The sequence below is a fragment of the Labrus mixtus genome, chromosome 13 (genome assembly GCF_963584025.1).
Source record: "Labrus mixtus chromosome 13, fLabMix1.1, whole genome shotgun sequence".
Classification (NCBI taxonomy): domain Eukaryota; kingdom Metazoa; phylum Chordata; class Actinopteri; order Labriformes; family Labridae; genus Labrus; species Labrus mixtus.
The window spans coordinates 2,335,150-2,347,290 of NC_083624.1; the positions used below are offsets into that span (position 1 = coordinate 2,335,150).

The 12,141-nt window shown below is 41.1% G+C and overlaps 1 protein-coding gene across 1 annotated transcript; it reads left to right on the top strand.

The window, feature by feature from the left end:
- Positions 1–1,186: 1,186 nt before the first annotated feature.
- Positions 1,187–3,310, top strand: gdf3 (growth differentiation factor 3). Its single transcript, XM_061053127.1, has 2 exons — positions 1,187–1,547; positions 2,251–3,310. Exons 1-2 carry the CDS (start codon positions 1,247–1,249, stop codon positions 3,099–3,101), a joined length of 1,152 nt encoding a protein of 383 aa, XP_060909110.1. The 5' UTR covers positions 1,187–1,246; the 3' UTR covers positions 3,102–3,310.
- Positions 3,311–12,141: the final 8,831 nt, after the last annotated feature.

Below are 12,141 nucleotides of genomic sequence, written 5' to 3' on the forward strand. Positions count from 1 at the left end.
TTTGTCTGGTAGCTGGAGAAGTCCCGAGTACTGCAGAGATACCCTTGATCAAGGCACCTGACCCCCTAAAGCTCTGTCATGCTCCTTAATGTATCAGTGTGAAGCAGCCACACTCTGACATCTCTCCTTTAATGCACGTCCATATATAGTTCATGATTGTGCATGTGTGTAATGTTTTTTGTAGTCTTAGAATGAGTGTTTTTTTATACATCTACAGAGAGAAAGAGTCTCGTCAATTTGGTCCTTCAATCTTCTGAAGGGGGTCCGGGTCCTCAGAGGGGTCTCAGGATAATCCGAGGGATGCAAGAGGATAGGGAAGCCTTCCGTTTTATAATTTATGCTTTTTTTTGTGTAATAGTTAATTTTTTCTTATTAAAATCCCTTAAACTACACAGTGTAAGAGGAAAAGTCCACTTAGGATACAAAACAAGACAAAGAAAGAAAGAGTATATCTCAAATAGACACCAGATGGCGTAATGAACACACTGCTGTAGCAGATAAAAGTATTGGTGTGTAAACAGCTTTGGGTTAAAATATTGCTCTTAAAACTTTAAGATAATTATTTTTATTAAGCTCCATTCTGTTTTTATTTTTATTTTTTTTATCTTCAGCCACAAACTTGTGTTGTATAATTTGTTGTTGTGGAAGGATACGAGGCCCTCACTGATGATATACTTGAATGCATCTTATGAGCATCAGTGTCATTTCTGATATCACCACAGGGGGGTGCCAACGTGAAAGTGAAGTGATAGGCTACTGATGCTGCGTTTGACCTCTTATTATTTTAAATGTAGACTATTTGTAATGGTCTTGAGTGGCAAAAAAAAAAAAGTGACTGAAATATATTGTCAATGTATATTGTCATTCTCAAACCCGTGGATGACAAAGTAGACATATGTGTAAAAGCCTTTATATTTTTTCAAATGCATTTTGGCTAAAACTCTCTGGTTTGATGAAAAAAAAAGTTATCTGTTCACTTGAAAGAAGAATAGGCCTTCACATAGGCCCAAATCTGTAGCCTAGGCTTTTTTAGTATTAAATAATGTAATATGTTTTTGTGGCTGGAGTTGAGGACCTGATCTAGAACATTGTAGTCTATGGTCTTGAATCAGTTTCTATCCCCGCCCCCCCTCACCTTATCTCTCATTAACATAGACTAATGAAGCAGCTGCTCAGCAGGAGGTCTCTCGCGTTAAAGCAAACGTCTCAGGTGATAAACCAACAGAGCTGAGTACTACAACCAAACATGAGGCCTAACCTGGCTCCTCTGCTGCTGCTGCTGCTGTTGTTATCGGTGTGTTTCCCCGCTGTGTGTGCTCTTTCACATGTGGAGGAGTTGAAGAGCCAGGAGCGGCTCTTCCTCAGCTCCCTCGGCCTCTCCGGTCGACCCCGGCCCGCAGGGGGCCTCCAGCCGCGGCGTCACGTCCCCTCCGCGCTGTGGAAGATGTTCCGGAGGTCAGAGAACACTCAGGCCCAGGAGAGCGACCCCTGCACGGTGTCTGAGTACGGAGTCCGCGGCAACATCATCCGATACGTGCAGGACCAAGGTAGACAGAGGGTCGTTGAATTGAGTGTCTTTCCACTTATATCTACTCTTTTTTATATTTTAAGTTTAAGCTTTAAGTTGTATTTAAATTGACACTTTATATTTAGGTTAAAATGTTTCGTCTACCTGCACTGTTGTTATTTTACTGCTCTGTGTGCTTTTGAATTGCACCCCGGGGACAAATAAAGTTTTTTTTTGTTTTTTTAATTGAATTGAATGTTTATTGGATTGTAGAGGCCCAGATTTTTGAGATACAGGTCTCAAAATGTACTCAATTAATCGTTAAAAAAAAAAAATGGTTACCAGCCTCATGATACACAAAACTGTTGTCTTTACTCTACTTATCTGAACATTTTTTTTAGACTTCTTTGGATTGGATTTAAAAAAAAAACGTATAGGAACAATGCATTTATGTACGACTTTGTGCAAAACAAAAGTCCAGAATACTTGAAATGAAAGGTTTTATAGAAACACCCCTCTCAAAGGAAGCTGAGATGAAACCTATTTCTTGCTGCAGACATGCTCTAGTAAAATTCTGCTGTACGTTAAAATGCAGAGTACAACCTCAGTGTGTGCTTGGAAAAATAATTGGACAAATAATTCTTCTTCATGATTTGGGTTATTATGCATCCCATGTATGCTTAAATAAAAAGCTCTTATATGTTTGTGTAAAATTGCTCCTCTCCCCCCCTGGTGTGTTGCAGGCAGGCTGGTGTCTGGTTGGAGCAGCTGTCAGCTCTGTGTGGAGAAGCAGCTCTTCTTCAACATGTCGGTGCTGCAGCCTGTGGAGCTGCTGTCCCTGGCTCAGCTGGAGATCAAGTTCCACTGGAACGCCTTCAGCCCTGCTGAGCTGCTGCAGGGGCCCCGGGCCCTCAGCGTGTCTCTGTACAAAGTGATCCGAGCCACGCTGAGGGGGGCCAACCCTCAGGCCAACCGCAGACTCCTTCTGTCCCAGTCGGTGCAGCTGCAGCCCGACCCGGCCTCCATCACTCTGGACCTCACCTCGCTGGCTGAGAGCTGGAGAAAAGCGGGCCGCAACTACGGTTTGTTGTTAGAGCTGCTTCCTCTCAGCGCACACCCAGACGAACTGCTCTCTTTTCACCCTGGGAACTCTCTGCCACTGGACGCAGCCTTCAACCTCCCGCTGGTCCAGGCGTCATTGGTCGCTGTGTCCCTCAACCCCCACCAGTGTCGCTCCCGACAGAGACGGAGTGCAGTCCACCTCCCTGTCACGCCCAGCAACGTGTGCAAAGCCCGCCGCCTCTTCATCGACTTCAAAGACGTCGGCTGGCAGGACTGGATCATCGCTCCTCAGGGATACATGGCCAACTACTGCAACGGCGAGTGTCCGTTCCCGCTAAGCGAGAGTCTGAACGGCACCAACCACGCCATCCTGCAGACCCTGGTGCACTCCCTAGACCCACATGGCACGCCACAGCCCTGCTGCGTGCCCATCCGCCTGTCCCCCATCTCCATGCTCTACTACGACAACAACGACAACGTGGTGCTGAGACATTACCAGGACATGGTGGTGGACGAGTGCGGCTGTCGATGACATTGGCCCTTGACCGTAAAAAAAGTATTTCTTCCCATTTACATTTTCCCTGAATTCTGTTAGATAATTCTGTAATGAGGCTAACAAGGACATCAATGATTTTAAAGAATTTTAAATGTTTTTTTTCTCAAATAAATGAAACTATGTCTTTTAATCTGACAGCTGATGTTAATAAAATAAAGCCACACTGGAGGAGACAGAATTTGAAAGTCAAGTTTTCCTGAGTCGCTCATTCAGGTGGTCTGATAATTAAATGACCTGAGGGGCCACTGGACAGGTTGTCTTCCCCTGAAGGACCCCTCAAACTTTTGATGGAAAAAGACTTCAGTATTTTCTAGTGGTCCCTCGTACCTACTGAAGGAAACTGCTCTTCCTGTTTAGCATAGAAATGCTGCTTAAGTGAGTGAAAGTGAAGTAGAAGTCTAGAGAGGATAAAGAAACGTCTCCTTTCAGATTTTTAAGAAAATGACTCAAAAGTTTGAGGTCTTACGGCCTCGCAGAGAAAAGTCTAACACAGAAGAATTCAATGCTTGAATATCACATTTCATACATGATGGTCATTTCTGTTATCATAAGGAGTATTATGTAATTCTTTAGTATCCTCAGCGCACTTGCCATTGAGGTATTTTTATTTTATTTTGCAATTTAATATTCAGTGCTTTAAAAAGATGTATAGGTTTGAGTAAATATCTAAAAGCCAACCATCCTATGGATAGAAATATTGACTTTGGCACACGTTAATACCGTATGACGTAAAGAGTCTCCGCCTTCTCGTGTCACGTCTCTTTCCCCCGAGGTTTAAATGTCTCACTGACACAGAGCAGCTACTCTTTTTTTATCTACAAAAGAAGAAATTAACTCTCTTATCTCACCTTCCTGCCTGATAACACCCTCACCACCACCACACAGACAGACCACTGGGGTTGCCATGACGACGGCTTGGTCGCCACAGCAACTGATAGAGACTGACAGGCTGTAGTCATTAGTGAGAGAGACGGAGACAGAGAGAGAGAGTTTGGGGTGTGAAGAAGAGACCCACTGATCAGAGTTCGGTAGTAGTGGTGGCAGAATGTTTTCTTAGATGAGTTTTTGTAATGTTACGTCGATTCTTTTTTTTAAGAATCTGAGGCTCTCTGTCTTTCAATCCAAGGTTATGATAATGATATTGATCATGACTGTTAGTAGACACCCTTGAAACATCTCTCTACAAACAATAAACCTTGTACATCTTGTCATTACTGTATAATATTATATTCTAAATATTATAATCCAATTCAAACAGGAGTTTATATTAAAACTGCTGCAACACTATCACTAAACCAAACGGAACTATTAAAGCTGATGGGAGAAAAAGTCAAACTAATTTCATCGATTAAACTCAAACACTAATTTTTGGTTTCCTGATAATCTCTAGAAGTTGAAACAATAATGTTTTCTTTTGTGTTTGGACAATAGCTCGATTAATTGTGTTTTGCAAAATGGGCCACCAATGGATACATTCATATTTCAAACCAGAACACGTCAGGAAAGTTCACCTCTTGGGGCAAAAGCCAGAATTCTAAGGTTTCTGATGTAGGCATTATTCATTATTGTAGAATTCATCAAATAAATTATTTGCAACTTTTTCCTAATGGTGGTCATGTTTATCTAAACGTATAGGCCTACTGGTAATCTTCACACACAGATACCTGCATGTGAATAGAGAAATATATTTTAAAAATGCTTAATCAAATCTCAAAGCTCCTGTGAGGAATATCCCGTTTCCGTTTTTCGGCCCCTCTTGGACAAAGCAGTATCCCTTACCTTACCATTTTTGGCTGTACATCTAAGTGTTTTCTTATGAACTTCAGTGTCGGGTGTTTTGGGATTAAGCCCTGGCATAATCATGCACTCCCCTACTGCAGAGCTGACGCCATTAAAGTCTGAGAGGGTTCGGTGCTTATAGACTTCAGGATGGAGACTGGGACTGAACAGTCCACTCACTTAGAAATTACATTTTAATGGATATATTCTGCCTATTTTTGGTCTATTTTTCTTAATTGACCAAATCCCTCTCAAATTTAGACCACACAAAACTTGTCCGTTGTAAACACATTATTATGAAGATATCTGCAGATAGAGAGTTACATTTGACAGAAGAATACAAAAGTTAAAAAGTTATTGTCATTGATATGGACAAAACCTTTGGGATAAATTTGCTGCCGAGAATGTGCATAAATTAAACACATGTTGAACTCTGCTATTAGTTTGATTAACTGAAATCATGAAGCACCAGTTCTCTTAATGTTGCTCCATTTCAAACATATGATTACTAAACAAAATTTGATCTGAAAGTATTGAACTATTTCTCTTATTTTTTTCATCTTCCTGTTTATTGTTCTGCCAATTTTCCTAATCACATTGTTTTCTCCTTCTCCTCTGATGTGTAACTTAACTGAGCAGAAACAGAAGATGAATGAAAGAGAGAAAGCGGAGACAGACAGGAAGAGGAAGCAGCCTCGGGCTGCTCAACAGTACTTTGCTGTCAAAGACAAAGTCATTTCCACTTCACCCTCTGGGGCCCTCGATACACACTCTATCTCCACCAGTCAGACTCACAGAGGCGTTTTTCTTCCTGTCTCTAAAACTAAACTCATGCTCTCTCTCCTCCTTCTCCCAGATGAATCTTCACTCAGATAACTTTAAGATAACTGAAATTATATTCAAGCTTTAACGTCAGGGCTGAGGCCTGGGGACACAATGAGCTTCACCAACACTGTGAAAACGAGGCTCACAATCTGAAGTCTCTGTGTCTCGGAGAATAGATTCAGGTCTGTTTAAAGTGACACCAGTAGTTGAGCTGGATAGATAGCATGCTGGTCAGTCCATCATTTTGGTCCTGATATAAATATTTCAATATTGATTTTTTGGATTGTGATGAGAATCATTACATATAATCATTATGTCTAGAATATTAAATCTTTGAATCTTGGTAGTCTCTTGACTTTTCCTTATAAGCCATCAGGAAGTTGAAATGTACAATTTATGAGTAAAACGTTTCGACAGCTATCGTATTTATCCTCATGAGATCTGTCACAGACCTTCATGTCCCATGGATGAATTATACCTTCCTTGACCCCTTAAAGCTCCTGGGAGGAACTAAAACACTTTTACCCCAGAACTAGTTCCTCAAAAGGTCCCTGGTTCCGGGGGAAAGTTCCTGCGGTTGAAAAGGGTCCTTGGTTTGTTTAGATTTTAGCGCCTACTTTAGACAAAGTGGTACCTTCTCTTCGCTCATATTGTCCTGTACATGTGTAAGTAGTGTTTTTTAACAACATATCACTCCTTGAGAATCTTAGAAAATGTCACAAAACATCCGTCTCTGCAGTGAGTTGTTCGGCTTACCGCCCGACAGGAAGTTCATTTATTAATTATTACTATATAGAAAGAATCATCTTGTCGCTGATGGTTTTGTTTGTTTTAGTAGGTCATATAGAAGCATCAATATAAATTTAATTCTGTTTGGAAAACAGCTAAATCCCTCCGGAGCTTTAACTTTTTATTTTACGCCTTTGTCTCGTCTTTAATTCTTCGGGTACCTTGATTTCGATTAGACACAACTTAACTAAGTAACAATGATAAAACGTACTGTTCATCGTTTTATATACAGTACGTATGGATACCTTACTCACATTTGTGTTCAATCTGTGCTTTCATGACCAAAGTTTGGATGTTATTGGACACAAATGGACCGCTGGCTTACTTCCGCTCTACGTTCTGCAGTTTCACTCTCCCACATGTGCACAGTCAATGAGAAATGAATAATCAATACCAGTCCAGATGGAGCCTGTGGAGCCGGTATGACTCAGCCATCCTGACTGGATGTGGCCTCTTCGGTCCGTCTGTATATCTGTCTCCTCACTCTCTGTATCGATTCATTTCTTCTCTTGGGGCCTCACAGAGGAAGAAAATGGAGGAGACCTTAATGCTGCAGCATACAGTGGTATACTGTATTCAACATTTTTGCAGCAACAAATTCTGTTAGGCCTGATCTTATATCATCCAACCTATGAAGGATGAACTGGACGAGGGATTTCGAGCTCAAGCAAAAAGTCAGAGATAGACATTTCCACTGCTCTTTTGGATGAAAGGGAGCAAAATCCTGCAGCCAGGTTCAGAAAAGAGGTGGGAAGCCTGAAAGCCAGGAAGCAATGTTAAAATATGTGCATACTTTTTCCCATGATGTGTAGCACTGTACTCTGGTTGCCACCATTATTTGGAGAGAAGCCTTTTTTTGTGACCAACTTTTTACAAAATGTGGAAACACGTCTCTTGAATATTTGGATTCAGCTTATTTGTGTTACACACATTTGACTTAAATGTTATTATGGACACAGAATTGTTCAATGTAAAATGCTTCACTCAGTGTGCTTGTTCTGTATTTTTTAATGATTCATCCCACTCAGCAGGATGTAAAGCTTCATCAGAAGCACAGACCGAGATCTACTGCTGACCAGTCCAGTCTATATATATTTTTTATTATTTTCTAAGAGACGGCAAGCTAAATGCTGGAGCACAAATCATGGCATCTAATATTCAATCAACTTCTATTTATTTTTAGAATAGATTAACATATTTTTCTATCTTTACTACACACATAAAACAAGTAAAAAGGTAAATAATCAGCTCATAATGCTACACTTTTAAAATTTAAAACAGTTGGTAGAAACAGTTGGAGTCAGCTCCACCTGCATCAGCTACAATATCTCGCCACTTCTGGGTTCTCATATGATGTAACTCTAAAAGCAACCGTTCTTCATTATGGGCAGAATTACTTTGACACTTGACAACATTGTAGTGCGGATGGTTGTTTACTGTAACTGGAGTGGAGCTCTAAGTGGAATTTGTTGCTTTTAGTTTTGTAAAGGATTCAATTACCTCTGACACTCGAGAATGTATTCTTCCCTCAACCAGCAGGGGGCAATGTGGCTTCAGCTTAATGTTCAGAGTGGACCGGCTGCTGTATCTGTCTTTGTATCCCACTGGTGTGATGTGTGTGTGAGAGTGTGTGTGCACGTCTGTGTGTGTGTGTGTCTGAATCCTCTCAGCATGAGCTGGTTGCTGGTTAGCAGCTGAGCTGACCACTGCAGAGCCCATCAGCAGTGAATCTTAGTGTGAGGACTGGATGTGTGTTTGTGTGTGTGTGCGTGTGTGTATGGCTCAGTGGTGAGTTTTTATTGTTTCATAATACTATTCAGGATAAAGTGTGTCAATAAAATACTGTCAAACCATCCATTCTAAAAACCATTTATATATCACCTCATTATAAAATCATAAAACATACAGGATAGCCGTTAGTGCAAGAATGATTGACAGGCTGTAAAATATTCAGACTTAAATCAAAATATGTTTTCACACATGCACTCTTAAAAATGTCTAGTATTTTCAGCCAGGCTTCCCCTGAAATCTTCCAGAGATGATGTTCCTCCCAGCATGACGTTTTCCCTGTCGGTGGAGAGGACCTCTCAGCAGGCAAGACATGACGTAAAAAAGGACGAGCAAGGATGGCGAACGAGCAACACTATTGTGACAGTTACTACCTTTGCCACAAAAAAAGTAGAAGAACATTCAAAGGAGGAACATCCCGGTGAACAGAAAAAATAATGAAGTAGTTTTATTGCATGCGTGAAGATCGTACTGGACGCAGGATGAAAACAACCTTACTTGCTGGCGATTAATTACCTAAATATTATCTGCTGCTTTCACACATCACTTAGCCCTGACTACATTTTAGGATGCTGGCAGGGAGACAATTCTGGACAAAGTTGGGGTGAAAATTTGGCTGTTTGCTTTAATACATGCAGCTCACCCAGAAAATTCTAGAAAAAAGTAACATCATACGTGGGGCGCCGATAGCCCAGTGGTTATGATGCGCCCCCCGTGTATGGAGAGGCCATAGACCTCACAGCAGTGGCTGTGGATTCAAATCTGTTATTGCAGGTTAATGGAGTCACATATAAAAGACAATAAACATGAGGGAAATATACTGTACTGTGTTCACACATGCACAGCCTACCCCTTAAATCTTCCTGAGTTGCTTACTCACATAACAACAGCATTTATATTGTTGCTGCGTATTATTGGACATATTCCATAATCAACAAAAGTGGAAAAAAAACATACTGGTTAACAGAAAGAGTGTGAAGCAGCTTCATGCTCATTAAGAATCTCATACGTGACAAACATCACAGCAGTCGTGTGATAGAAATGTCCTGACTCCGGCCTGCTTGCACGCGGTAACCTGCTGCGTTCACACGCTACTGGGAAAAAGTCAGAGGAAAGTTGGGTGAAAAATTCAGCTGCTTGCATTCAAACATGCAGCCCTTTGTGTATGTGTAAAAAAAACCCCTCCTGAGTATAGCTGGTAATGCGTGTGAACCATCGCGTACTTCTTGAAAGTTCAAACTAAGGTAACCCCGGATGGCCTTGAGAGCTGCCAAAATTTCCCAACCCCTATCTACTCCCAAGGTTCAACTCATGCCTCGAGGCAAATGTGCACCTCTGCAACATTTTGACCAACAAACAACACAAGAAAATTGAAATATCTTTTTTCAAGGTAAGGGGGAGGCCCAGCTGAAAGATGAAGCTTTTGGACGCAGTTTTACTTATTTTTTTGAAAATATATTTTTTTTAGTCTTTTTGCCTTGATTGGATAGGACAGCTGAAGTGAGACAGGAAATGTTGAGAATAGAGGTCTGATTGAACCCATGGCCTGTGCACTGAGGACTATTGCATATTGCATCTGTACTGTACATGGGGCGTGCCTCATAACCGCTAGGCTATTGGCGCCCTATTTGGATGCACCTTGACCCAACTGGTAACCCGTCATTGTACTGTGATTAATCCACAGCTAAACTTAGTTCCTTAAAAGAAAAAAAATAATAACGGGCCTTTGGGATTTTTTTTCGTAACTGGAAGTAACTCCCATCACTTGTTGTGTTTGCTATTTTTTGGGTAGCTGTAAAACCATTATATGCTTTGGAAGAAAACAGGTAAATAATGAATCTGGTCCCCATTGATTGGTGACTCTAACATTTGTCGTATCCCGTGGCAGAGAGAAATGTGTGTCAGTGTTGTAGCTCACTTACGGCTGCCTCTAGACGTGACTTAAGAGCCACATTTCAAGGCCTCTTTAATGCAAGCAGATGATCACACGAGTGTCAAAGATGACAGTCAGGTACTTATTCTGTCTCACACACAGACACACTCATCGTTCCATTGACCGCCATACTGAGTACAGTAATACGGTCTGATACGACAAGCACTCTGACTAATGTTCTGTCAGACACACACACACACACACACACACACACACACACACAGAAACACGCACACACACACACAAACACACATTTCTTGGCTCCCATATTTCTAATCCTTTTACAGTCTGGGTCACACTCGTATACATTTGGCACAGACACACACACAGTCACCTAATCAATGATAATGGAATCAGCTTGTATTCTGCCTGGTAACACAGGCCTGTGCGTCATTAACATGCTAACCTACACTTTCGGTCACACACATACACATGTTCCCATGTTAGAGCATGCTAAACCAGATGTTACACAGTATAACGTTCTGCAACTATGCTGAGAAAAGTCTGAACAGTCTTTGGGGATGATTTTTCATACTTAAAGCTCAAGCTATAATGAGAGAAAGAAACCGAATGACTATGGTTAATGAAAAGACTTTCACAGTATTGATACATTTTTGGTCACAATAAAACAATAGTTTGCTTCAGTTTCATAATTCTCATTAACCCTTTTTCACTGTAGCATCAGGCAATTATTTTTTCAGCTGAAAAAGCTAACCAATATTCTTTTCACACATTCAAGAAGTCTCAGGAATGATACCCATTGGTTGCTGGACAGGACTTTTGAAGCCTCACAAGCCGGCTGACAAACAGCTACACCACACAGGCCCCCCAGTAAGGTCAACCACGCGCCTCATTGTGAACAAGTCTTATTCTTCATAAAATCAAAACAGATGATTTATAAAAATTATTCCGCCCCCGTACAATATGTGCCAAAAAAGACATTAGCTGTTCAAATCAATTTCATTTTTTGAACCAGGCTGTAAAAATGGCAACTTTTAAATGGGTGTGTATGTGACTTCCAGGGCCTTTGCGGCCAGCCTCAAGTGGACACTTGAGGAACTGCAGGTTTTTTTTACGCTTCTGCATTGGCTTCATTTTTCAACAGCTGAGGTTGACCTTTGGGTTCACTACCGAATTTGTCACCCTGACTTTATTTGGACTTTTGTCCTGCCAACGCCTGTAATTCCTGTAATATTCTGTAAATGCACCACAGGTTAGTGGGAAGGGTTAACGACCTTTATATCCTGTAACAGCTGTGTGACCAATATGAGATCCTAATGCACACAATGAAGCTGCTTCTACTCTTTTCTTACACAAAGCATAGATGTAAAGGACAAAAATGTCGTCGTAGTGTCAGACCCTGTGGCTTTGTCCACCATCTTGGATATGGTGTAGACATACAGACCATACAAATATCCATACAGACCACCGCCTGCATCCTCTTTACATCATGTCCAGCCTCCTAAAAGCCCACCCCACCCCTCAATCTCCCGATGTCAGATAAATGTGTGAAAGAGCAGCTCAGCAACCAGCTACAGCTTAAAAGTTGGAAAAAAAATTTAGTTCATTTTTCTGTAAAGACTAAAGAGAACCAAAGAGTCCAACAGAGATCTTCTTGAGAATAAGATTTTGACCCTAATCAAAGGGGTGCAAATGGAAACTCCCAAACCTAGAATGCTTAAATTGATATTTTAAACCAAACATGTTTGTGGCAGAATTATGACCAATACATTAACAGCTACTAATGCAAAGAGCATCCTGTCAACTCTTCTTCCTGTAGGTCATAATTCACACTCTCTGTGATCCTATTTACTGGCTAATATTCAGAAAATGTGGTTTGAATCATTGCAGGCGAGTGCACAGGAATAATTTATGTACTGCACCTGCAATTTCGTGCAGGAA

Bases quoted from the DNA above. Each gene is read 5' to 3' on its own strand.
- gdf3 (XM_061053127.1), top strand. From the start codon at position 1,247: ATGAGGCCTAACCTGGCTCCTCTGCTGCTGCTGCTGCTGTTGTTATCG. The intron at 1,548-2,250 runs GTAGACAGAGGG...GGTGTGTTGCAG, and splicing joins CCGATACGTGCAGGACCAAG to GCAGGCTGGTGTCTGGTTGG.